At 53.1% G+C, this 26,353-nt stretch overlaps 1 protein-coding gene across 3 annotated transcripts; it reads right to left on the bottom strand.

Moving 5' to 3' along the window:
• Positions 1–104: 104 nt before the first annotated feature.
• Positions 105–25,923, bottom strand: Wfs1 (wolframin ER transmembrane glycoprotein). Of its 3 annotated transcripts, none has more exons than XM_045133901.1 (8): positions 25,817–25,923; positions 19,358–19,597; positions 12,677–12,759; positions 10,478–10,622; positions 8,841–9,011; positions 8,262–8,342; positions 6,783–6,931; positions 105–2,657 (listed from the first exon to the last, which is right to left on the bottom strand). In XM_045133901.1, exons 2-8 carry the CDS (start codon positions 19,590–19,592, stop codon positions 846–848), a joined length of 2,676 nt encoding a protein of 891 aa, XP_044989836.1. In that variant the 5' UTR covers positions 19,593–19,597; positions 25,817–25,923; the 3' UTR covers positions 105–845. The 3 variants fall into 3 exon arrangements, with proteins under 3 accessions (XP_044989836.1, XP_004669902.1, XP_044989835.1); XM_004669845.2 differs by having other exon boundaries at positions 19,358–19,593; positions 25,817–25,861; XM_045133900.1 differs by lacking the exon at positions 25,817–25,923 and adding an exon at positions 25,277–25,390.
• Between the last annotated feature and the right edge of the window lie 430 nt (positions 25,924–26,353).

The raw sequence follows: 26,353 nt of genomic DNA, 5'->3' as shown, positions 1-26,353 counted from the left end.
TGCCCTTGTGCAGCATGACCAACACTCATATTTCACCTGATCTGAGTGCAAACGCCTGCTGACGCTCAGAAATGCACCAGACGAAACTTTTCATGTAGACCAGAGAGATTTCAACAAAGCTTTTTATTTCGTCTACCTGAGGACCTTGCCTTCATTACTGAACATTACCAAACTATCCTTCACACTGGAAGAATGCTCTGGCACTATTTCCTAAGACCTGGTTGACTCGAGAAACCCTCACGCTTACCACCCACAAGACAGGAGAACCGTGACAGCCCAAAAGGACACACTTCCCACAGCTGCCTCCCCTGGTCGTCAGGCGGGAAACCAGCCAGGACCTGACAACACGGCAAGGTGAAGGCAACAGGAGAGCCCAGGAAGGTGAGCAGCTGTCAGGGCTTAACAGCAACCAAATAAATAAGGAAAGCTACCATGAAATCTATACAGAAGCGTTTGTTCTTTAAAATACCCACACAAAAGGAAGGACAACAGTGTGTGTGGAGGCAGTGGGAGAGTCTGTAAAGTGCACTTTGGGATAGGAGACCTTTTGGGCCTGGCCTGACACCCCAGCTTCACTGGGGAAGGGCAGGAGTGTGGGTGAAGGTGGCATGCAACTTCTTTTGATATCTGACATTCCAAGTGGACAGTGCTAAAGACCCCCCTCCAGTGGGGTCTGTAGTCCAGACAAGCACAGGGTTCCTGCACCCTGGGTCTGTTCACATATGCATGCATGCGCACGCACACACACACACACCAGGGCATAGGGCCATGCTGCTGGAGGTGTGGCCACACTGGAAGGGCCTCACAGCGACATGCACTGGAGCCTCCTCGGCGTCATGTGCTTCTCACAAGGCTGACAGGAACGGGAAGAAGAAGAAATTGAAGGCAAACTTGAGGGCACCGTGCACTGTGTTGCGCCAGTCCTGCTCCACCTTCACGTGCCGCTGGGCTGGTGACAGCTGTGCCATGCAGTTGAGGCAGCTGATGGCCTTGAGCTCAAAGACGGGCCACTTGCTGCCCAGGCGGCCCTCGAGGATGGTGCTAAACTCAATGAGACTGCCCTGGCGCAGGTTCAGCAGCACACCCTTGAACTCACTGCTGGCACGCAGCACAATGTCTTTGGTGATGTCATCTTCCTCATGGGCACGGTTGCCACTGCTGTTGCTGCTGAATGGCATGCCCACTGTGATCTCGAACTTGTAGCGGTCAAACTTCTTGATGTGGCAAGGATGCTTGGCTAGATGCTTGAGGCGGCAGAGCTCCTCCTCGGCTGTGGACTTGTTGCCAGGGCTGCAGGATGGGTAGGCCTCGCCATACAGGCAACGCATCCAGTCACCCACAAAGAAAGGGAGCATGTTAATGGCTGACTCAGCACTGTTGTCAATTTCTGTCACCCGCACATACTTGAAGCGGCCTGTCCAGGTGACCCTGTGGCCCTCCAGGTGGCTGCATAGGATCTGTGTACGTGCCATGTTTGTCTCCTTCCATGACCGTGGCCCACATAAGAAACCATACTGCTGCCAAGTCAGCGTGGAGTTGTAGACCTTCATGCCCTCAGAGCGGTACACGTAGAACCAGCAGAAGAGCAGGATGGCAGTGAGCCACACCAGGATGAGCTTGACCATGGAGCTCCGCGTCAGTGACTTGACCATCCCCACCACCGAGAAGCTGGCCTTGGTCCACCAGCGGAAGAGCAGGGGCACGCCAAAGATCGCCGTGGTGACCAGGATCTTGGTGATGTCCAGAGACAGGAACCACCGAGCAAACTGTATCACACCCATGAGGGTGAAGATGGCCACCAGGACTGGGAGGGCAAAGAGGAAGAGGAAGTAGCCGATGGAAGCACGGACCAGGCCCAGGCCTGTGGACTCGAGCAGGATGACCACAGACAGCTCACACCACATGAAGCAGACCAGGTAGGGCACCAGGTAGCAGTAGATGCCCTTGAAGTTCCTCAGCTGTGCCATGCGGAAGAAGAGGTAGATGAGATAGACATAGAGCAGGCACGGGAAGCTGACATTGAGGACCATAAAGTGGCCAATGGGCATGGTGAAGAAGGTCTGGCCAAGTACTTTCAGGAAGTGCCCTTCCATAGGGATAGTGGGCAGGAGGGACAGCAGCCCAGCAGCCACCTCCGTAACCAGGGCCCGCCTAGTATAGGGTGCAGCAGAGCTGCTCAGGCTCATGTAGCTGGTCACTGTAAAGAAGATGGCAATGACAGCCAGTTCTGAACAGGGAATGCAGTCCTTGCTGGCCAGGGGGAAGGAGAAGATGACAAAGACGACAGACAGCAGGAAGTGGATGTAGGGCTCCAAGTGGTTCCAGCCGAAGTTGACCTCGGCCTGCTCCACATCCAAGTTGGGCTCGAAGCGCAGCAGCAGGTCGGTGAGTGTGCGGAAGTTCTCCCAGGCCTTGCTGTCCTGGAACACCTTGAGCGTGCAGATGACCATGGACACGAAGGAGAGGTAGAAGATGACCAGGGGGATAAAGAAGGCGAAGAAGTCGATAGTCAGGTTGCTGATGATGAAGAAGAAGATGAGGGCGTTGATGTGGTGTGTGGGCACAATGGTGGATAGCCAGTGCATGCCCGCCTTGGAGGCCACGTCGATCAGGTACTCTTTGATCTCCATGATGGCATGCAAGGGGTACTTCATCACCTGGATGGGAGATAGGGCACTGAAACCAACTGGGACAAGAACCCTTTGCTCTTCACCCTGGATTCTTCTTCGGCCTCCCTAGCTGTGTTTAAGTGAATGCTGGGACCTGCTGTTTACCCAGCCCTGAGCTAACAAGTCTGTCTACCTGGAACATCATTGCCACTATGAAGTGCTTGCTCCTCACACTCTACAGCCTACAGGTATCTTTCCTCTTTGGACCCTGGAGGTCTTCTCTACACCCCATGTTTGGTTACCCACCTTATACCAGGGTGATACAACTCATAAGTCTGTGTCTCCTTGAGACCTGAGCACTGAAGGAAATCCAGTGGTTTCTCTGCTTCCTTCCTCTCTTCCCTTGGGCCTTCCAAGAGAAACAACAGCTCAGGGCTACCCAACAGGAGTTATCTTTCTCTAGAGTGAGGATGTCACCTCCCTAAGCCTCAGCTACCTCACCCATCAAGGGTGACAGTAGCCATTACGTCATCAGGCTATGCTGGGCTTTAAACCTACATGCAGCAAAGCTCTCAAGAGGTGGCCAAGGAAATCCCGAGAGCTCAGTACAAACACCAACAAGTGGATGCTGAGTGTCTCCCACAAAACGTCAATTCCGCCATAGCATGGTAGGCAAGACCCTGAGAACCAGCCACCTGTCCCTACCAATCTCCATGTGACGTATCCACCTTACACACACACACCCACACACATACGGATAATCACGCACACAGTACTCACAGAAGCCCACAGGATCTGGCTCTAAATCCTGCCCACCTTGTGTCCCCTCCCCCGTGACAATTAGAACCAGGTACAAAGGTAAATGAAAGGCTGAGGGAGAGCAGTCTGGAAGCGTCAAGAGGGCAGTGAGATGACAGTACTATCCAGGGTGCTTCCCATGCCCTGAATGTCTCAGAATCCTAACAGGCTTCCGAGCTTGAAGGGGATGTGGGAGGCAGTAGTGTGATGGCACAAATGACAAGTGGAGATGGTGACTATCCTCATCCAGCCAGGGCAGGGACCCAGAGCCTAGGCCAGCACCAGGAAAACCAAGAGGGCTGAGCCCAGGGCAGAATAGGAAAGCCTGGATGGATGCCCAGAGCCAAAGAGGCGGTGTGCTGGAGCCAGGCCTGAGCACTGATGAGTGGAAAAGCCTCCTGGATGCTCAGTCTGTGCTGGGTCAAGGGGGCAGGGTCTCTACCTGCCTTGCTAGAAGCAGAGAAGGAGCCGAGGAACCTGAGTGGAAAGGCAGAGTGACAACACATCAGGTGGCTCTGCTGAGAACCGTGCTGTCAACTCATGTGACAGGAACACTAGGCCGACGAGCCTCCCACAGGGAAGAAAGACGGGCTGTGAAGGTCAGTGGAACACTGGAGAATTTGCGTGCATGAGCACACATCCACATATGTGGCTGAGAGCTTTGCTTCTTCCTGTTTGTGACAGTCCACTCGGTCTGTTTTACACCAAGTACACAAACAGACTAATGAACAAGTGTTTCCCGGCTCCTCCTCTGGGGCCAACTCCCCACCCCCAATCAAAGATGGGGAGTTTGCTGCTGCTGCTGCAGTGTCAGCCTTTGAGGAATCCCTGATGCTCCTAGGGAGCAGATGGGCCTTGGTGAAAATGATTCCTAGGCCATGATTCCCCTGTAAGGACCTCTCCCAATGAGGCCAGGCCAACCATGAGAATCAACAGCTCCAACCAGAGTCAGCATGCACCCACATCAGCTGTCCCTGTGGGTGCACCTTGCTAACAGAGGTGACGATCAAGGGGCATGGTGCCTCCAAGGCCCACTGTCCCTATAACCAACCTTGGTGTCTGAAGGGAGTGCCCTCCAATACGCTAGAAGGCAGCACAGGGTAACCTGCATTCTAACTCAGCGCTCAGAATGCTCCTACTGCCTGTTCATCTCCGTGTCCTGGTGGAGGGCATGTGAAAGTCAGGGAAGTTTGTGGAATCGGATGCCCAGTGATATCCAAGTCCCTGCTTGGACAGTGTAGCAGGGCTGGCCCTAATTGGGGGCCTATTTGACAGGGGTGTCCTCCTTTTTACAGTTTTCTGAATTTTGTTCCTTGTACCTTCCATCCAAGCCCTCCTCTTTGCAGGCCCCAGCAGACTGTGAAACTGAACTTTTAGTCTCCTTTTCTGTAGTTCAAGCTAAATGGACCTTCCTTGAGCTGAAGAACATGTTAAGAAATTTAAAAAAAAAATAATAAATCCATGACTAAAGAATAGACTTCTAGGAAAAATATGGCAGAGTACTGTTTGTCTGGGTGTAGGTAACCAGCCCCTCAAGAGCTGAGACAAGAAATCAGGAGCAAGGCACCACACCCTAGCCAGCAGAACAGCAGCCACTTTTAACCAGTGTGGCTGACACAAGTAAAGAAAATCAGGTTATTCTGAAACCTGAGAGAAAATTCCCCATAATTTGATATGAAATGTTAGGATTTCAAAACATTAAATTTGCCTCAAAGAGGGTACCACCTCTTAAGACTACCCTGTACCCCAGGGCTTAAGGACTGTTTGGTATCTGGAATGTTCTTTATAGGAACAAATACTAGCTCCTAAGAGAGATTGGTGCCCTGAAAGGCCACTGACAGCTGTAGCAGCTTGGGAACTGGCAATCACCCATGTTGATTCACTGCCTCTGTCTGCACAAAACTCATAATGGTGCCAATATGAAGGGATGAAAGCACTGTGGCAATTCCAAACACAAATGCGACACTGTCTTGTCAGACACTTCACATCCCTCTGCCTGAAAGAACTCCGAGACTGTACAGAAGGAACTCATCACTATGGGAGGCAACACTGGGCTCATCCTGACCGTGGCACTGTGGAAGGAGACATGGTGGTGGTTATCTGGGCACATACAAATTGGGATACCCTGTCCCGGGGCTTCTCCAGTTCACCTTGGACTCTCACTGGCATGAGTTGTGTGTGCGGGCAAGGGGGCTGTCTCTTCTTTGCCAAAAAAAAAAAAAAAAAAAAAGAGCAAACGTCCCAGCTTCTTGCTCTCAGGAGCATTTAGCCTAGGTCAACTTGGAGTGTGCCATCCACACAACCACGAGCTCCTTGGCCTGCTCCCTGGGCCTTTCTGAAGCTCAGGACCCACAGTTTTTCCTACTGTGGACTGCTACCTCTCCTCAGGGACATGATTGAGGCTTGACTCACCAGTTCCCCAGCACACACGCTAAGCATGAGGTCTGATGTCCGTGGAATATGGAAGTGAAGTGGCTCTCTGCCTTTCCTGCAGAGGCCTCTCTATACTCCAGTCCACCATGGAACCTTTCCACCCACTTCCTGTCCACTGGTCCCTACTCTGACGCATTCATCCCTCTTACATGCATGTGGTCCATCCATTCTGAGTCATGAACATCCAGAACTGAGGCATACTGGACAACTAATAGCCACAGACTATGTGACAATTCTTCTGCTTAGTGGTCCCTGTGCTGGCTTTGGCCTTACTGGTCACAATCTACGAACATACCTGTCTGGGTAGAGTGGCCCAATACTGAGATCCTAGAGAGGTTGGCATTCCTGCAGAGACCAGCAGACACTTCTCATCCAGCCTCACAGCTGACCTACTGCAACTCTGACAGTTGCACATCTGTGTGTGCACGGCGTCCCAACTATGCAGACGAAGCTTGTCAAGGCAGGCTGCAGAGCCCGTTGCTGTTTCCCGCTATGTGCACTGCTCACGTCCCTCATGCGCGTCCCTGTCCCTTGCCCAGGTGCCATTGTCCCACCCCACGAAGGACACCTTTAGTGTCTGACAACAGCTGCATTGAATAGACCACAGGCTGCCTGGCCTGGCAGAGAGCCTGACACTGAAGACAGCATTTGGGAATGGAATCTTCAGAAGTGGCCTCTGCACATGGAGAGGGTAAAAGTGGGTCTGATTCAAATCCCCAGTGCTGCTGCCCATAAAAACTTTCTTGTGCAGAGACACAAGGGCTGTGATGCTGTCTCCCAAGTACAATGCCCAACCCTGCTTTTGTTTTCTGGGATTCCTCCTGAGAGCACTTTTTCATGCAGGAACCTCAGATGACCTGGGAGAAAGTAATGCAGCCCCAGCACTCTGGGGAGCCCAGGACCTTCCTTCTGTGGTTTCTTGGAGATGGAACAGCCGCTTACCTTCTGGCGCAATGGCAGGTCCTCTGGACTCTTCCCAGCCAGCTCATCTTCGTCCTCATCATCCTGCAGGAACAGGTTGGTGGGGATGATGCCTTTGGCATACTTCTTGGTGATCTCCACAAAGTCATCCAGTGCAATGTAGTTCTTGGCTGAAACGTAAGAGCATGGCACCAGGTTCCCCAAACTCCAAGTCTACTATGTCCTGACACAGATGGGTGAGTCTGGTGGGGGGGGGCAACTTGAACCCCAGCTTAGAGAAGGATAAAACTCTTCCTTGGATGTGGACACAAGTAAGTACTAGATGGATGAGGAAGGGGGAAGAGGTGTGTCTGCCACCCACTGGTAGTTACCCCTGCTCTTAGCCTTGGCGGTACACTGCCCACCTGAAGTGACATGCCCTCCTAACCCCTAATGCTTGGGGTCCACCTATTGCTTTAATACCAGCCACACTTCTAGACCCTGCATCCTCCTGGCACCGACACCCTTCAATCCCTCCCATGTTGGCAGGGCCCCACAGTGCAGTAGACTAGCCAACAGGATACACTGAGGGCCTACTAAAAGCCCACTGACCCCCATCCATCATGACCCAACAAGGACCTACTGGTCACCAATTAACTCCCCCATTCAACAGGACCAACATGGTGGCCACTATGTGTCTAAATCCTGCCATCTAATGTGTATCTTTCAAAAGCTTACTACGGTGCTTTTTAAGCCCTGGGAACACTCAGGACAGATAAGGGAAACCAAGCCCATGCCTAGGTCTGAGCTTTCCGCCTACAGTAAGACATGCTAGACAATGGCAGAAGTTGCCACAAGTCACCTTCAGGTTGGAAGCTTTCCTCTGGACTGGCCTGGGGAGGCTGCACTGAGTCATAACTGTGAACCCAGCTCCCATCTACTGAGCCCTCACCAGGGATGCCCTAAGCCCCTCCCCTGCCTGTCCTCTCCAGGATGGAAGCCTGGAATCAATGGGTAGGCCACAGAGAGGCTGGGTATCTACACACAGATGCACAAGTCTCTTCTAATTCTCTAACCCCAGATGTCCTGAAGACACTCTCAGCTCAGTGTGTCCCCAGCCTCTTCCTATACCCCACTTTGCCCCTCTACCCGTCTTCCCACACCAAGGCAAAGCCTCTACACATCTGTCCCCCTAGGCCTTTGTCCACATTCATTCTTCTGCCTGAGGTGCCTTCCCCCAGCTGTGCAAGGTGCCAACTCCCTCCTTCCCCTGGCAGCTCACTCCCTTACCCATATGCAGGCTTCTCCACCCCCACCAGTAGCCCGAACTCCCGGTGGACATGGATCCGGTCCCAAGCCCCAGAACACAACAATCCAAAGGAACTGGACCAAAGTCCATTCAGCCCCAAGATCCTGGTAGGGGATCCAGGACTGGGATGCACAGGGAGGGGACGTTGTGCCCTAGCAGTGGGTGGGAAGCTCAGGCAATGGGTACAAGTACAGGATGGGGGCTACACTCACATTCGCTGCTGACCAAACGCTCCAGAATACGCCTCTGCTTCTGCAGGAACTTGGGAACTGGGCCTGGCTGTACCACTCCATCTGTAGGGACAGAGGTGACTGGGAACCAGGGCTGCTTGGCTGGCTTCTCATGCTCTGAAGCCCACCAAACAAGGGTCCTTGGGCTTCTTCTGGGCTGTTCCTGAACTCAGGGATCAAGGACCACATTCCTAGGCAGTCACCTCTGAAGCTTCCCATCAGGTAAACCAGCACTTCCAGTAGTGTCCTTGCTCAGCAATGGACACAGCCCATACCACCAGGAATATGTTCACCAGGCACACCCTCATCTGTGGCTAGCACTGTCTGACCTTGTCCACCTTTAGCCAGCATCATACTCATCAGGCCCCCAGGAGTAAGGTTAAGCCTCTGTCACCCCCTCTATGACTAACTCTGGTACCAGAAAAAGTAGAGCACAACTTTGATCAATAAATGAACACCTGTGTGGCATTTACACTCTCCTGCCAATAAGCCACTCGCCCACCTCCCCACAAGAAAGGACCTGTCCCCAGGAGAAGGGCAAGTATTGATGAGGTGGCCTACCCTGCTCGTTGACCTGGCCAACATTCTCCAGCAGCTCGGACACAGCGACCTGCTTCTTCTTCTTAGGGTTGAGCTTCCAATACATGACCAGGGCGGCCTTGCGTACAGCCCTCTCCAGGTCTGTCTCAGAGGACAGCTGCTTCACCTCTGCCTCATTCTCGGAAGTAATGCCTGACAGACCAAGGTATTAGCTAAGTCTGTGTCCCACCCCAAACCAAGGCCACTCCCAAAGGACTGTGGACAGGTACATGAGCAAGGTGTGACAGGCTTAGTTGGCTCTGGGTAAAATGGACACTTACCCCCAAAGGGCACTTGAGCCTACCCCATTCAGCACACACTCTCCAAGTCAGAGGCATGGAGACTCAGTACTGGGCACATGCTGCATGCAGGGATATTTAAGGCTGTCTGCTCTTCCTAGTCAAGTCCCCCTCCCACCTTGTCCTTGGGGGATCCAGCAGCTATTACTGGGGAGCCAAGGTGCAGGGCACTGCTGCCTGAAATCTGGGTCAGTCTCACCAGACAAGTGACACCAGCAGGAGACCATCCCTGTGCCCACAGCACTTCAAAGGCTGGGCCCCTCCTCAGGAGGCTGGAAGAGCAGTGTCTCCCACACCGATCGAAGGAGGGAGGCCAGGTGGGCCACAGAAGCAAGAGTAAGCAGGGTCCACAGTGAGCAGCCACTACATACAGTAGCATGCCTCTCCCAAGAGGTACAAAACATTTGCCAAAATTTCCATGTGAGCATGAACAACTTTCCCTCCCCACTGCTCCTCTGTGGCCCCGGGAGCTGCTGGCTCATGACCATAGCCATGCAGGCCACTTTCCCCTGCTTCAGCCAGCTCTAGCTCATCCCACTTGCTTAGGTCTAGGCAGGCTGGCTAGATGAGACAGCCTGATTTTCAAAGAGGGGAGTCTGTTCACTAAACCTAAGTCTGTACACTGGATATACTATGATATGATTTAATAATACCAGGAGACAATATACCAAACTACAGAGCACTTCTCTCTGGACTTCAGTACTACCTAGTATTTGTATCTTCATTATTCCCATATAATATAAAGCATAAAAGCTTTACAATGTAAGAAAATATGTATCATAAAAAACAAGCCAGGAGTGATGGCTCAGCACCTATATTCCCAGCACTTGGGAAGCTGAGGTAAGATCACTGTGAATTTGAAGTCAGCTTGGGCTACAGAGTGAGTTCCAGGTCAGCCTGAGATAGAGTGAGACTGTCTCAAAAGATAAAATGAATTAAAGATAACCTTTGTGAAACACTGTTCACTCTTTCTGAGGCTTGGAACCTTCCAAGCCCTCATGTTCCAGCACTTGGGATAGTATTTACCTCTGGCTCCAAGATTTCATCGTCAGCTCAGGTGGGACCAGAACCCATCAGGAAGAGGAATCTAATTAATGATCACTTGCAGACACCAAGCCCAGGGCAAAAGTTGTGGAAATGGCTCTGCGTATTACAGACCCCACAGGTTGCAGAAGCTGCGCCTCACATAACCAGGCCACTAGCAACAGATCGCTTCCTTCCCAAAAGCACCACCAGCACTAGGTTTCTGGTTATTACTTCAGTTGCTCATTTAGCAAGTGCTGCCAACTGCCACCCTCAGGCAGTCTCCCACAGCCTCACCTTTCCTGTCTGCCAGGCACCGGCGAAGCAGCTTCACGGCCTCCCTCCGGCCCTGCTTGGCCGCCAGAATCAGCCAGTCCACAGCTGTGCAGCTGTTGAGCTCTTCATCTGTGTTGCAGGCTAATCGTAGGTAGTGTTTGCCCAGCTGTGAGCAAGAGACAGCAGTCACCCTGGCTGACTTCCAGTATCTGCCCTCCTCACCCTTCCCCTTGCTCTCCAGACCCAGAAGGAAGATAGTAAGATTGGGTCCCAACAGGGGAAGGGTCTGCACTTGGCTGGCCCCAGCTGCTCCCCGGCCCACCCAGCACTTGCTCCTTCCCCACTGTGGTGCAAGCTTGGAATCTTCCAGAGGTAACAGAAATACAGGCTGTGCACTGGGCTGAGCTTCCTCCACTTGCTCCTTGCCTAGAAAATGCTGGAATGCTTAGCTATGGCTGGAAGTTTGGTACAACAATAGGGTCCATTCCCTAGCTCTTAATGAGCCTAGGCTGGAGACAGAAGCCAGCCAGGAGCAGCCGTAAGCCAAGGCTTGATTTTTCCCTCTGCAACAGAGTTCTGTGGGAACACAACCACGGCCTCGCACTCCCATACCAGCACGGTAGCTTTTCCGCACTTCACAGAAAGGCTTCACAACAGACCATGAAGCCCAAACCCTTTACTATCTGGCCCTGCGAAAAACCACTGGCTGACCCTGTCCAATCCTCTCACTCTACGCAAGGGCAATGTGATGCCCAGAGTACAGGTGGCCCAGAAAAGAGCCAAGCATGCTTCCAGCCTCAGGAGACATGGGCCACAGGCTGTGGGAGGACTTCAGGGTGCCAAACAGTCCTATGAGTGCTCCTCAGCTTTGGGAGGCTCAGGCTTCGGGCTGCAGGAGGACTTCAAAGTCCATCACAATCCTGTGGGTGCGCCACAGCATCAGGGGGCCTAGCCACAGGCTGTGGGAGGACTTCAGAAACCAACAGGGCCTTGTAAGTGTTCCTCAGCCTTGGGAGGACTACACACAGGAGGGCAGAGTCTAATATGGCTCTGTAGATAACACAAAAATTCCTCCTTTGTTGCTCTGCCAATTTTTTGCCTCTCTGGGGCATTGTGAGGGGTAGGGCTCTCCAGGGACTGTGACTTCCTGCTTGTGCACAATGGCATGAGGTGGTGAGTCCCTTGGGAATGACAAAATTACCTCCTTTCAGGGCAGGCTGGTGCCAGGCTGGAGTCAGAGTTGGGCCCACAGCTGCTGCCCAAGGTTTGCTGCCTTGCACCTCTAGAGCTGTCAGATCTCCAAGTGTGACCAGAGAGCTGGGCCTTAGGATGCCGCTCTGCAGCATTCTACATCCCAAGACGAGGAAACAGTGGGAGGGGACAACTCAGGCCCGTGGCTATGTACTTGGGACAAATTACTGGCACTCCTCTGACCTCCATTTCATCTAAAAAGTAGAAATGCTGATTCCCATCTCCAAGGACATTAAGGAAACATGAAATAATGGTGACCTATTAAGATAACTGCTCTCCTTCCTCTGCTCCCTCCCTGTGCATTTGGATCGGACACCCAGCAAGCTGCTCTCCCAGCTAAGCCCCTCTGCTCCCAACTCTCCTCTCTAGTTCAGGAGGATCAGCCCTCTGCTGGGCAGGTCCTCATCAGAGCTCAATGGGACTCCTGCCACCTCCTGTAACACAAGGGTCTTTCTGCTTGTATTCTGTTTAATCCACTGACTAACTCCATGAAGACAGGGTCCCTACGTGTGTGGCATGCCACTGTGTCCCTAGCATAGGAACAAATCCAGCCCCTGCAACTGCCCAAATGAATGGTTATAGGAACGAGGACCACAGCTAATGGTCGAGACTGGCATGACACAAAGTGGCTGCTGGGGGATAAAAGCAGCTGCTGGGCTCGGTGGTGGAGCACGAACTAGCCTACTTCAGAGAGCTGGAGGAGGAAGGGTACTAGGGGAGCAGATGTCCAAGACAGGGTATGTGCAGGACCGGGGGGGTGGGGGTGTGAATGTAGGGTAAAAGGGGGAAAACAACACAGAAAATGTGGAAACCAAACCAACATGGGAAGCTGGCACATGGCCAGGACACAAGCAGGGTGACTGCCTGCTCCACAGAAGAGGCTTGACAGGTCTCCATGGAGAGGACACCTGGCCAGGCCCATCATGCAGGGCCATGTCCTGAGCTTTCCCATGGGACACTGGTCCTCACCTCTGTCTGTGCCTTCGGGTCCCCAGCCTTGGCCTTCTCCAGGACTTCTTCAAAGGGTATATCCACGTCTGCCTTCAGAGGACCTTGAACATGTGAAAAGCGAACCATGACAAAGCCAGGCCTTGTCGCATGTCAGTGGAGTGGAAGGATGGCAGGAATGGGCTTCAGGAGACTGGCTACTTTAACATCCAGGCTAGGAGCATGAGGCTGACAGTGAGGTCGAAAGCCAGCCTAGGAGACAGCAGCCAGTCCAAGCTTCAAGCAGCTGAGAGCACAGCGGCTTCACCTGAGGGGCTTTCAACAGCAGCTCAAAGTTCTGAGGGCATAAGGCCTGGGAGGGGGCAGACCTGTGTACTGTCACTCAGCTAGCTCAGGTCTGCTCTCATCAGGGCTCCAGTGTAAATGCACTCCAATAACAAGAATGTGCACCAATGCTCAGCAGTCAAGTACCATTGCTAAGCGTGGCTTCTAGACAGTATGGTCGCATCTGTTAAAGGGCTTATAGACAAGAGTTTAATGCAGAGGGTTCCGAAAGCTGAAAAGTCCAAGCTCAATATACTAGCAGATTTGGTCTGATCAGGGCCTGGTTTATGCTTCATAGGCAGCACCTTGTCCAGTCGTCTCATGGAAGGGGTGAGACAAATTCCTGTTATAAAGGCACTCATCCCACCCATGAGGACTCTGCCCTTAGGACTTCATCACCTTCCAATGGGAAATAAGTGAATTGTGCACCTGAGCTACAGGGAGGGGCCAGCAAGCCCAGCTGGTGACACCTCACATCCCTGACCACAGCACACAGGTCAGGGATGGACTGAGACCAAGTCAGGTAAACAGGGTCTGTGCTGGTCTATGGGGAACAAGCTTCCTCCCAGGCCAGTTCAGCTTGGGGAAGAGGAGACAGAACACATTTCAATGACAGAATGGGAGCTCCTGGATCTAGCCTTGTATAAAACCAACCAACTAATCTAGACTCTTCAGATACATGGACTGCTAAATCCCCTTCCCCACTGTCCCCCAATGCATAATGGGTATCTGTCTTTTGCAACTGCGAGGATCCTGAATCTAACTTATGCTTTAAAAGACTCCCATTAGTTACAAACAGCTGTAAGTAGAGCCACACGATTCTGAGCTGGTCCTCACCTCTGTGAGGCCTGAGGACAAGGCTTTTCATACCCATCTATGAAGCTACTCCTCTGCAAATGGCCCCGTGTATTTGCAAGACTAGAGCATGCCACCCTAACTTAGCATTTCTGCTAATCGTCTAGGGGCGGGGCCCTCCAGGACACTGCCTTGCTCCAACAGCACTCATGCTTTCTGCTGGTGCCTGCTCTTCGATATACTCCAGCCCCTGCAGTTGATGGGTCTGTCTCACCTCCACACTCGCGCTTCCACACAATGCTGCAGAGTAGACGGGGCAGCCAATGAGATAGCCTGTGAGCAATGACTGCAGTATTCATCTCGTCTCCCAAACGCCGGCACGCTGAGCTCAGCACACACTCACACACCAGGCCTGGCGACTGCACTGTCAATGCTCCCCTCTCAGGCATGATTCCAGAGGAGAAAAGGGTGGAGACAGCTCACAGCCACACTTGGCTGGCCTCACTGGGGTCCTTCCCACCCAGGCTGACTGCATATAAAGCATTCCTCTTCCACACCACTGCCCTATCTTATGTCCGAATACTTCCTTTAAACCTTTGAAACATACTTCAAACAATCTTAGAAGAATGTCATAATAAACATGCAGTAAGGACTGACAAGGCATCCTACCTCTAATGCACCTCCCCAGCCCTCTGGTCTTGCATGCTTAGCCTCTGCATCTCTCTATCCTCACAATGTACCTGCGGTGATGGGTGGAAAGAATAGCCAGCACACAGGACCATGACTTTATACCTAGAGGGGCTCCCCACACAAAGCTCCCAATACACAGGGCAGCTGGGGCTACCCTGGGCCAATGAAGGCAACATACAGGCACCCTTGGCCAAAGGAGTCTCACACATGGGATAATCGGGGCTCCTTTGGGATAAGGGGTCCTCCACACACATGGGGCATGGGGACCATCTTTCACATAGCATGCCCCACCAACTTTCCTGAGAGTGATTCAGGTCCTTGTGAAGAAACCTTTCCACCCTTGTGGGTGGCTGAGTCCTAGGGCAGGAATGGATGCAGACAGCTATCAATGCCCTAGCTCAGTTGCTCTGCTACTAGGTCTGGCAGGCTAGGGGACTCCGGCCCCATCACTCACACAGCAGAGCTTTGAGATACCTGTCCTAGCTTCAGCCCACCTACAAAGCCAGTGAGGATAGCCATGTTTTATCAGTGCAGGTGACTGGAGACAGCAACCCTGGCCAAAGACTTCTGGAGGAGGTGACATTAGAGGCTTGGAATACAAACAGACACTAAAAGGAACAAATAAAAGACACACCAGACACACCACCAACCTTCCAAAAGACATGGAGACCATCTGTGTGAACCTTTCCAAACCTTGCCCCCAGTCCTCACTGTAGGGAAACTTCTGGTGTGAGATCACAAAACTCACTCAGGCCACCAGGCCAGCAGTTTCCTCAATTACCAACAGTGTGACTCAGGCATTGTTCACGGATATGACCTGACCCAGGTCAATGGGGGACAGTGTTCCGCCTCCACGCTTGGATCTGCATTGGCCCTGTGACCCCTTATCAGCACCCTCACATCCAACCAATCAGAGCCACAGCCCTGGTCCTAGGAGCCTAGAGGTTCCTGAGAGGCCCAGGGAAACAAGGAGAAGGGGTACAGCAGGCTAGGACCCAGGTGGTCTCAGCTAAAGCACCTCATGCTTAGCACAGGTTCACGGAGAAGTGTGAATTCCTTCCTCCCTGTACAGCCCACCAGGCCCCGACAGGCCCGAGGGAGCCATCTCCCCAGCAGCTGGAAGCACTTGCAGTGAGCAGGCTGCTTAGCCTTTCTGCCCAGCAGGGCTGAGCATTAGCGTCGGCAGACCCCACCCTGTGTCCGTTATGTCACCTGGGCCACGAGGCCTAGGCCTAGGTCTGTTGAGCAGAACAAGTCCCCATGGGCCAGAAGCCCATGCCACCTGTAAAGAGGGGTTCCTTGGGCTGGAGAGCTGGCTTACTGGTTAAGCATTTGCCTAGAAAGCCCAAGGACCCCGGTTTAAGGTCAATTCCCCAGGACCCATGTTAACCAGATGCACAAGGGGTACACACGTCTGGAGTTCATCTAGAGTGGCAAGAGGCCCTGGCACACACATTCTCTCTGAGTCTGTCTGTTGCTTGCAAATAAAATAAAAAATAAACAAAAAAAATTTTAAAGAGGAGTTCCTTTGCCTAACTAAGGCTGTGGACTCCTGAAGACTGGGTGCATGCAGCTAGAGATGACTTGCGTGCGACCTGAGCAGTGCTGCTGGAGCAAACTTGGAATGGGCTCACCTCGGTGTCCAGCCACCTAAATGGCTCCCCAGAACTGCATGTCTCCCAGTGGCCTTCTTTCTAGCACGTCACCAGTTTCCTTTTTCTATCTGACCCAAGGAATATCCAAGTGTCCCAGCCCTGTCCACTGGCAACAAGTTTCCCATGTGGTGGGTGACTTTCAGGGCCAGAGCCAAGATCTGGAGCATCAGGTCCCCTGCCAAAGTTCTAGTGGAGGACAGAAGGAATCCAGGAGGGACCAGAGGAAACGAACCCCCAAAGCAGTTTTGCTTCCATGCTTCAGGTTTTGAGGAGCAGTTGGGATGGTCCTACCTCCAGGAAGCCCTCTCTAGGTACCTTCCTGATGCCCTGAGGAGTACACAGGCCACTCCAGAGGCCCCAAAGACTGCAACCAAAGTCTCCAGCACTGGGCTCACTCCTAATGATACAATCTCATTTGTTCTTATACCCTACCTGTCTGGGGGCTTCTAGAGAACAGTCCTTAACCTTGGCCTGTCTATGTGTCACCAGTGCCTGGTGAACCCCACTCTGGGAGATAGGCAACGACTCAGAGCACTTCTGAAGACTTACAGCACAGGGGTTCCCTGGGCACAAGTGACCAGAAGCAACAGGCAGACTGACTGAAAGAGCTCTGAGTGGGCTGCCCCTGGAGGCCCATCAGGTAAGCACTAACACACTCGTCTCCTAACTCCACTTCTCCAGTCAACTATGGGTCCTTAGCTTCTTGTTCTCTCTCTGTATCTCATATGAAAAACAGGGTACCCACAGGGCTCACTTCCAAGGGAAGTAGGAGGTAGTGGGATAATAAAGTTAGAGGCCTAAAAAGATGTCCAACTGGTAGGGTTGTGGTGCTTGTTACCTGTATTTTAACTAATGCTGATTTCACACTGACAGGTGAGTCAATGAGGTGAACTTACTTTAGCAGACACTCTGGTTCCACTGCCCCTGCCAGCTGGGTGGGGCCTGTTGCTCTGAACCAGTGACTAGGAGGTGAAGAGGAGGTGAAGCATCCGGGGCTTCACACACGCACAAGTCCACACATGGTGCTCAGTGTTCCTTCCTGACAGGCTCCTATCTGATCCCCAGTCTGTCAATCCTCCCAGCTGGCCTGTCTCCATCCCCTCAGGGGCAGAGCACAGAGGCACATCTGCTTCCTGACTGTATCTGAAACCTGCAACCTGGGGCCCTTCCTCCTCATTGCCCAGATTGAAATCCAGCCTTCCAGCCCTGACCACTGCTCCTCTGACCCTCCAGCAACAGAGGAGATGGCACTTGGGCCTGGGCCCAGGTCCTGGGTCAGGCCTCACCTGCAGTATGGTAATCTTTCAAGGAGATACAAAGAGAAAGAAATCCAAAGGTGGGCACATTCTGAGAGTCAGCCTGAGCTGTCCCAGGAGCCTCAACCTATACCAAGTAGGGCTAGAAAGCCATCCCCTTCTGCTCTACTTGAGAGACAACCAGGGAAAGACAGGCCAGAGAAAGCAGTCACTTGGCCTCAGGTCCCTTGCTTAGGCCTACTGGACCGGGCCTACAGCAGAACATGCTGCAGGTATGTACCACTAGTCTGAGGCCTGGGTACATGCAGGGTGGGGACACTGCTGGATGGGATGGTCACTGATGACTGCAAGCATCTCTTGAGGGGAGGGGAAGACAAAGCAAGAAGAGCTAGAGCAAGATGACAGCAGAGGATGATCAGGACAACAGGGACTGGGACACCCTTCACTCAACCAAGAAACAAACTGTGCCTCACATCAACCAAGCCATGTGTAACATAGGAGCATTACAGCACCCACCTGGGGGCGGGAGAAGTCATGGAAATGGCCCCTTTACTCACAGCATGTAGCACCACAGGCTTCCCTGGGAGACGAGAAGCAATCTGGCACCAAGGGCCTTGGCAAAACCCATTCCATCCCTGAACTGCATGCAGCCCTCCTCTGTGATTAGCCATCTTGGGGAGGGCTAGCCCAGTGAATGACTCAACACACTGGAACACTATCTCAAACATAACTGTGAAGTGTTCACAGATGCCAGGAGAACAGTATTAGCTGGAAGGGAAGCTCTGAGTGGGAACAAAAAAGTCCAAGGCCCATGTCAACCCTAGTCAGCATCACTCTCATGAGGTAGCTTGGTCTTCCTGGACTGTGAAGAGTTAAGTCCTCCACACATGGTCCTCAATGCTCCTGTCTGCCACCATCCAGGTCCTCTACAGGCCTGACCATGCCCCATGCAGCTCGCCTCCAATCCCTGCAAATGCTATTCTCAATGCCCAAGCCCTTCCCCATGACCTCACCCATGTTATGTGCTATTTCTCTCTGCCCAGTGTCTGCCGCACTGAAGGAGGGGCAGTCATGAGCTGGGCCCAGCCCACTGCTCATTGCAGACACACCCAGAGAGGTCACATGCTGACAGAGAAACCTCAGCAGGAACATGCTTCCCCTGAAGCCACTCACCAGGTCTTCTGAACCTAGGTAGGACCTGTTCCTGAGGCTCATTCAAGCTGTAGGTTTGCACCCAATAGGTCATGACGTCAGTTTAACTGCCTCAAAAAAACATTTGTTTTTAAGTTAAAGGAGGCAGGTAGAGAACACCAGACTGTAACACACAGGAAGGATGATACTGCTTTCACACTTCCACTCACATTGGAGGTAGGTGAGTAGGTGTGTGTGTGTGTGTGTGTGTGTGTGTGTGTGCACAGGCATACACCAGGCTGCAATGGAACGTGTGGTGATGGTTGTGGGTCAAGGCTGGAAAGTACCAGAGATAGGAGAGACTTAGAAGCAGGTAGCATTCCAACAGGCAAGCTGGGCAGGGCATGTGTGGCAAAAGGAAGGTGGGAAAATGCAGAACCACCTTGTGGTACAGGGAATAGCAGGTGATGACCTCCAAAGATAACAAAACTTCTAACAAATACCCAGCCCACCCTTAGAGCTGGGGTTCCAAGCAGCATGGCAGAATAGGCAGGCCCCTCTGTAAGCCTAAGCCCTGTGGTGATCCACCTTTAAGTCAAAGGAGGCAGGCAGAGAACAGCAGACTATAACATAGAGGAAGAAGATACTGCTTTCACACTGGGGCTGATGCACAGGAGACAGGCATTGGACAAAGCAGTGGCCCTACAACTGATACCCATGCATGCTATGGGAGCTGCAGAGAAGCCCTGACACAAGGAGCCTCTCAGGGGGCCTGAGCCACTGTGCCAACCCTGCTTCACCAAACAGCTATGGGCTGCACACTGCAGGGCTTCCCAACCCTGCCTTCTTACCAGCTCCATCCACCCCTCGGCCCCTGGCCCAGGGGACTCGGGGCTCTGCTGAGGCAGCTGTTTCTCCAGCACTTGGTCCAGGGCCAGGACCAGCTTGGGCTCTGGGAGCACGAGGTGTTTCACTTTTCTCCTGCTCCACTGAGGTGGTAGCATTAAGCCGAGCACGGGCCTGGGGCTGCGGTGCTGGTGGGCATGGTGGGCCAGAAGGGCTCGGAGGAGGTGTGCCAGAGTCCATCCTACCTGCAAGAAAAGGGAAAGGTCTCTCTTTCATACACACGCACACACAAACACGCAAAGGCCTCAAAACCTGCCTGGTAGTAACGAGCCAGGCATAAACTGTCAAATTCTCTGTTATCTCACAGAACCTAAAAGCCCTTCAGGGCCACCTGGCCCACAGACGTACTGGTACCCTCAAGGTTATGAGCTCTGTTTGAGTAGCAATCCCTAGCTCCAGCCCTGGTGTTCTGAGACAGGGTCTCATGTATCCCAAGCTAGCCCCAAACTTGCTATGTAGCTGAAGGTGCTCTTGAACTTCTCATCTCCTGCCTCTACCTCTGGAGTTCTGGGAGTAGAGGTGTGTCACCAACCCAGTTTATGCAATGCTGAAGACTGAATGAATGCAGAGCTTCATACATGCAAGGCAAGCACTCTACCAGGGGAGCTATGTTCCCAATGCCTCTTTTTGTTTGTTGTTGTGAGGTAAGGTCTCACACCAGTCCAGGCTGACTCTGCAGTTTCAGGCCAGCCTCAAACTCGCAGCAATCCTCCTGCCTGTCTCCAGAGTACTGGGATAAAAGGTGTGTATCACCATGCCCAGCCCTGGAAAGACGTTTCCCCAGATTTCCAAATGTACCTCCCCAAGCTCTTGTGTGTGTGTGCACGCCTGTGCACATGGGGTTTCTTGCTGCTGCTACAAACAAATGCCTGCTTGGTTTTACAAGGGTGGCTGGGGGAATTGAACCCAGGCCAGTAGGCTTTGCAGTCAAGTGCCTTTAAACACTAATCTATCTCCCCCACCTAACTCTTAATCATCCATCATCACCCCTTCAGGAGACTGAGGAAAGGCTTTAGGGAGGACAGCAATGAGGAAATAAGGCTCAGCCTTGACCTTTTATGTGGTTCTGAGCTGCCCATGTGACCTCAGTGTCCACATCTGGAGCTTGAGGTGACTGTGAGGGCAGGAGGCCCAAGACTGAGCTGCAAACAGGCAGAGTCCCAGCTCCCAGCTCTGAGATGGGCCCAAGCAGCTACCTGGTAGGTGTTTCTGGACAGTGTCACTGAAAAAACCAGAAATGGACCCAGGTCCTATATGCCGGTTGCAGACTCTTCCATTTCTTCCCACTCCCCACCCCACCCCAGCTACAAATGGGTCCCACAGATGGAAATGTATCCAAGCAGCCGTGCAGATTTCCATCTGGACATTTCTCCCTCGCAGGGGCTGAGCCCTTAATTTAGTTTACTTTTTTATTTCTATGTTTGTTGAGTGAGGCCTTACTTTAAACATCCCCCAGGGATATTTAAAACTAAATGCATGGCCCAGCCTTTTGAATCTGCTTAGAAATCAGGGTAGGGCTCTCCCCTGCAATCTACAAGTGCAGCCCCTCGGAGACATGAAGACTCAAAGGACATTCAGACTCACACATGTCACACAGACTCATGGGACCCTACAGATCAAGAGAGAGACACAGACTCAACAGGGACCCAGACCCATGGATGCCCACAGACCCATGAGGACATGCAGACCCATGAGCACTCTCAAACCCACAAAGACAGGCACATGGGAGACCTCAGACCCAAAGGGGACCCACAGAGGATCACACACTCATGGGGGATCACAAAAACATGGGAATTTGCAGACCTACAGGGACTTACAGAACCATGGGGTCACAGACCCACCCAGACCTAAGAGGGCAGGCACACCTATGGACACCTGCAGACTGCAGGGAGCCTCACTCAACAGGACAGGAGAAAGGAAGCTGGGAAGCCTAGCACACAGGTCACCAGACCACATTAGCTTCAACAAAGCAGTCATGCCCACTGCCTCTAGTGGCTCCATTGCCCCAAAACAGGAGCCACTTAAGTCGAGGTGCTTGTTACAGGGAACAAGAGATCTGTTCAATATTCACAATAGATGTCCTGTGGGCTCCTCCTAGCTCTGCGGGTAGGAAAACACCACCCCAGGTCACAGGTGGAGAAAGCACTCAGCCTCCAACCCTTACCCCATCTCAGGATACTGAGATCCAAGAAGATGGACATGCAGCTCAACGTGCTAGGCGAAGGTTCACATTCCCACCTGCGACCCCCCCCAAACCTCACCTCTGAATCCTTCCCATACCTCTTCTGAGTCCCTTTAGTCACATATTAGCTGTCCTTCCACACCATCAGGCAACCGCTGCCACCATGCCTGTGCCCTTCCTCCTGGAGCCCTGATACCCCTTCCCAGCACATCCATCACACCTCTAGCCATACCTTGTCTGCAGCTTCCCCTGCAGCAGTCACAGGTAGACACCTCGCTCTCAGAACTCCACCCCTCCCTCTATGAGGGGGAAGGAGGGTCCCAGGTAGAAAGAGAGGGGGCTGCTGGGGTATGCATGAGTTTTCCCACCCATACAATGGAGATGTTACCTTCTCATTGCTGGGACAAAACACTAGACCAGAAGCAGCTTATGGAAGGAAAGGGTTACTTCCAGCTTACAGTGTCAAGGGGAAGTTTCATCAGGGTGGGGAAAGCTTAAGAGGAGCAGACAGCCAGGCATCACATCTCCACAGCAGCAGGGAAGAAGCAGAGAGTGAGCTCTTGAACACCAAGTTGGGCTGGACTTATAAACCTCAAGGCCTGCCCCCAGTGACACACCTTCTCCACCAGGGCTCCACAAACACATAAGGCTATAGGGGACACTTCACATTCAAACCACAACAGGGGACAACACCCTTCCACACAAGCTGTGAAGAGGCTAGTAGAAGAGAAAGCCACCTATCTGCAGACAGCGAGGCATTAAAAAACCTATAGCAGTTGCTCCCCTTCAGGTGAATACACTTTATAAAAGGACAAGTCCTAAAAACTCGGGCTCTGGCTGGGTGTTGGACAACTTACCATGTGCATCACACTGAGATCAAAGAAAAACTTTCAAAGTAAGCCATCTGGAAAGCAAGGTGAGATGGGTGCACAGGGAGTCATTTCAGGGTCCAGAAGGCTAGCCAAATGTGGTCTGGATCAAAGAGCTTGCTATTTCAAAACAAATGATTCCTGACCACGGTTGATCAGAGAGACAAAGATCAGAAGAACGCCTGGAAGGACCTACCCCCTCCCTTTCTTTCTCTGCCTGGTGCTGCTGAGCCCAGAAGCCAAGACTGAACGTCCAGGCATAAACTGTGGGATTAACGTACACAGGTTAAAGCTTGAGGCATTAGACTGCAGGTAGGGGCTCCAGCTAGGGACTAATACGACTAGATGACTTTAAGCAAGGTCCCCTAACCTACCCCCCACCCAGGACTAGGCATCTGACTGCTGAGCAAGAGCCCTGTCACCTGACTCTGCCCAAGCTCCGGCACGAGCTGAGCAGTGGCTTGGAACCCATCATTGTGTAAGATCCCAAAACACAGAATGGTTGGCATTCTTTCCTTGTGAACACTAAGGCATATTTTTATCCCATCAAAAAGCAAATGTTAGGAACAAGATGGGCTGAGGAGTGCCCACCCCCAAGGAGGCTGCCCTGTCATGGAATTCTGAAGTCTGGGGCAAGAGAACCATGTCAAGCCTTCTACTTCTGCCTAGGTTCAAAACCGCCTTGTCCAGTGCCATTCTCCTCTGCAGGGGACAGTCCCTGGAAATCCAAGATGACCCACATCTCCACCAGCAGGATCCCAATATGGATAACACGGGAGACACTTATGGGGCTCACACACCAGGGCACCTCTCACGGAGACATTCCATCATCCAGAATGCAGTGATGAAACCCTCAGCTCCTATGTGCTGCTGCCCACTATATTGCTATTAACCATGATCTGGATGTGAAGGTTCAGAGACCAGGCAAAACCTAAACAGCACTGTGAATCGGGATTAAAAGCAACCTAGGACATCATTCCATGTCTGTTAAGGATGAAAACAAAATTTATCTACAGCGAACAAAAAAAAGGAAAATGTGTCCCCACTCCCAAATGGCAACACTTGCTATCTCTGACTAAAGATTACAGGTGATTTTAAGTATGGAAATAAAGTAAAAAGGAAAATTGTGACAGAGCCCAATAGGCCTCTGGCTTGGGGTGTCTACTCCTTCCTGGCTCAACCCAGACCCTGGCACAGGCCTGTGCCTCAAGACAAGGGCACAGAGCCCTTGGTGGCCCCAGGTACCTATTTTTGCCCAGAGTATTAAGTCCAAACCAAGAAACAGTCCAGCTCACTTGATGTGACAAGAGCAAAGAGGGGGAGTGGAAAGGGAAGGGCCCAGGCTGTGACTGTGGACATCAACAGCTCAGCTCACCATGCTCAGCACCTGCTCTGTGCTGGCCTGGGTGGCTCAGCAGGCTGTGCCAGGCTCTGTACTATGCTGAGCCTCCCTGCCCAGGACAGGATGCTCTAGCACCAGCTTTTGAGCAGCTGAGTCTGGTGGGAAGACAACACTTAAACAGCCAGAGACAGAGCAGGCATGGGATTGCAGGAGACAGGGGACCTCAGTCAAACCATGAAAAGGGATATGCTACGGACTCCATAAAGGCTTGAGCCTTCAGAGCTAAGTGGGAGTGGGGATTCCAAGAAGGACATGCTAAGGAGATCAGAACAGGGACAGTTGTGAGCTATCTTTGTGGCTGGGAAGTGACTGTAGGGGACAGGACATGAGATAGAGAGGTGAGAGCACAGGTTCTCTGAGCCTCAACCAATGCCAGGCCAGGAGATGGACCTGATCCTAGAGGGAAAGGGGAAATAAGAACCACTGGGGCTGCCTAGAGTCAGGGTCAGATCAAGAGACAAGAGAGAAAGCACGGACCTTCTGGTCAGAGTGAGGGGCCAGTACTGGGGCAGATGGGAAGTCAGGAGTGCAGGGATGGCCTGCTTTGTAGCTAAGGGCTACAGCACACTTTCGGAGGCTGGAGAGGTAAGAGAAGATTTGCACAAAGTTCACTACCCATTGTGATTTGTATCACTTTACTTTTGCCACACACAAGGATCTGTTTCATATCTGTCACATGGTGTCACCATTTCTGGAGGCAGAGACTGAGCTGGGTCCCCTCTGTGACCAATCCACCTTATAGAAGTGTATAAGCCAGAGCTGGAGAGTCCTCGCCTCTCCTACCTGAGAAAAATTAGAAAGTCTCTCCAGTCAATCCTGCCTGTGTCTCAGGAGGTCCAAGGAGCATGCAGGGAGATGCTAGACCAGAAAGATGCTAGACCCTCTCTAGATCCCTGCTCAGATGGGAAGGACCCCTTGGAGACAAGTCAACAGGTGGGCCGTGGGGGAAGAAATGGCCCTGGGCTCCCAGGTGCTGGGGGTGCACTAGTAATGGATCCAGCAGAAGGACAAATCCAGGCCAACCCCCAGGGGTCATTGTCCAAGGTGAAGGAGGAGGGGCAGCACTTGCTGAGGGTGGGGTCAGAGACCTAGGCTCTGTCCTTTGGCTACAAGGTCCTGGGCAGGCCCCAAACCCACTGAGCCTCAGGTGTCAAATGGGAACTGTTTATTTCTACCCTTGGGAGTACTAAAAGAGGTACTTAAGGGGAAGGGGTGCAGTTCCAAGGTCCTACAATGCTGGTTCTTTGGAATGTCCTATCAGCCAATTGAAAATGGGGTGAAAGGACTCAGCTCCATCACATCCTGAAAGGCTGTGTCAGATTCTCAAAAAGTCTTCCAGTCATCACAGCAGAATTTAGTTCCCCAGGGTAGGTCCACACCAGAGCTAGGGTCACACCAGGGCGGTTCATACCAGAGTGGTTCACACCAGGCATGTCCAAGGACAGTCGCTGTCCTCTTCTACTGGGAGAACGACTGCCACTCGGCTGCTAGGCGAGCTGATTCTCCATGGACTCGTAAGCCGGGGTCGTTCCCTTCCAGAGGCACTGGGGACGGCCCTGCTCTGGCCGGGCGGCGCAGGGGGGAAGGGCATGACGGGGCAGCTCCGGGCGCGTGGCACCGCTGCAGGGGCCGCCGCCCGCCGCCCCCAGCCCACCAGCCCCTGGGAACTGCTTTCCTTCCGAGGTGGGGTTTCGCGGTGAGGCTTGCGGGCGCGAAGGAGTTCGGAGGCGGGAGTTGGGGATTCGGGGGGCAGGGGCTGGGCCGAGGGTGCCTCGGGCATCGCGGAGCAACGGGAGGCCCTACTCTCAACTTTTGGTAACTTGGAAAGGACTCTGCCCGCCGCCCACCAACTCGGAAGGGAAACTGAGGCCCGCAGCGGAGGGCGCCTCCCCGTGTTCCAGGGCCCTCCCGTGGCCCTGTGCGCGCCACGACCCCCAGCCTGAGCACTCACCGCCCGCGACGCTCTCGGGCTTCGGGGCCCACCGCCAAGTTGCTCGGGAGCCGCGGCCGGCGGAGCGGAGGCAGCGCGCAACCACAGGCAAGCCCGGGCGGCCTCGGCGCTAGGGGGCGGGGCCTCGGCCACCACGCCGGGCGTCGTCCCTGGAACGCGGCGCGGGCTCGGCTCGCTGAGCGGCCAGTGCGCCCGCCAATCACCGGTGCCTCAGCCAATCACGACACGCCTCGCCTGCTGTGGCCCGCTGGCCCTCTGCTCCTCGCAGCTGGTGCCCAGAGGGCGGGTCAGAGCCGCCGGCAGCGAAAGCTTCCGAACAGACTCGGCCCCGGCCCCGGCCCCGGCCCCGCCCCCTCGGGACGTTCCTCCCCTGACCTAAGCCCACGGTGAGACAGGTAGTTGAGTCCAAGGCCAGACACGCGCCACCTTTCACTGACTACTGCAGCCCCAGGGCAACCTCTTCAGACTTCTGATTCATCACATTGGCCACTGTATTAATAGGCCTACATAAGGGCACCTACTCTGCGCCAAACGCCT

This window comes from Jaculus jaculus, chromosome 14 (genome assembly GCF_020740685.1).
Source record: "Jaculus jaculus isolate mJacJac1 chromosome 14, mJacJac1.mat.Y.cur, whole genome shotgun sequence".
Classification (NCBI taxonomy): domain Eukaryota; kingdom Metazoa; phylum Chordata; class Mammalia; order Rodentia; family Dipodidae; genus Jaculus; species Jaculus jaculus.
The sequence above is the reverse complement of the archived record's forward strand: the minus strand, read 5'-3'. Positions and strand labels throughout refer to the sequence as shown.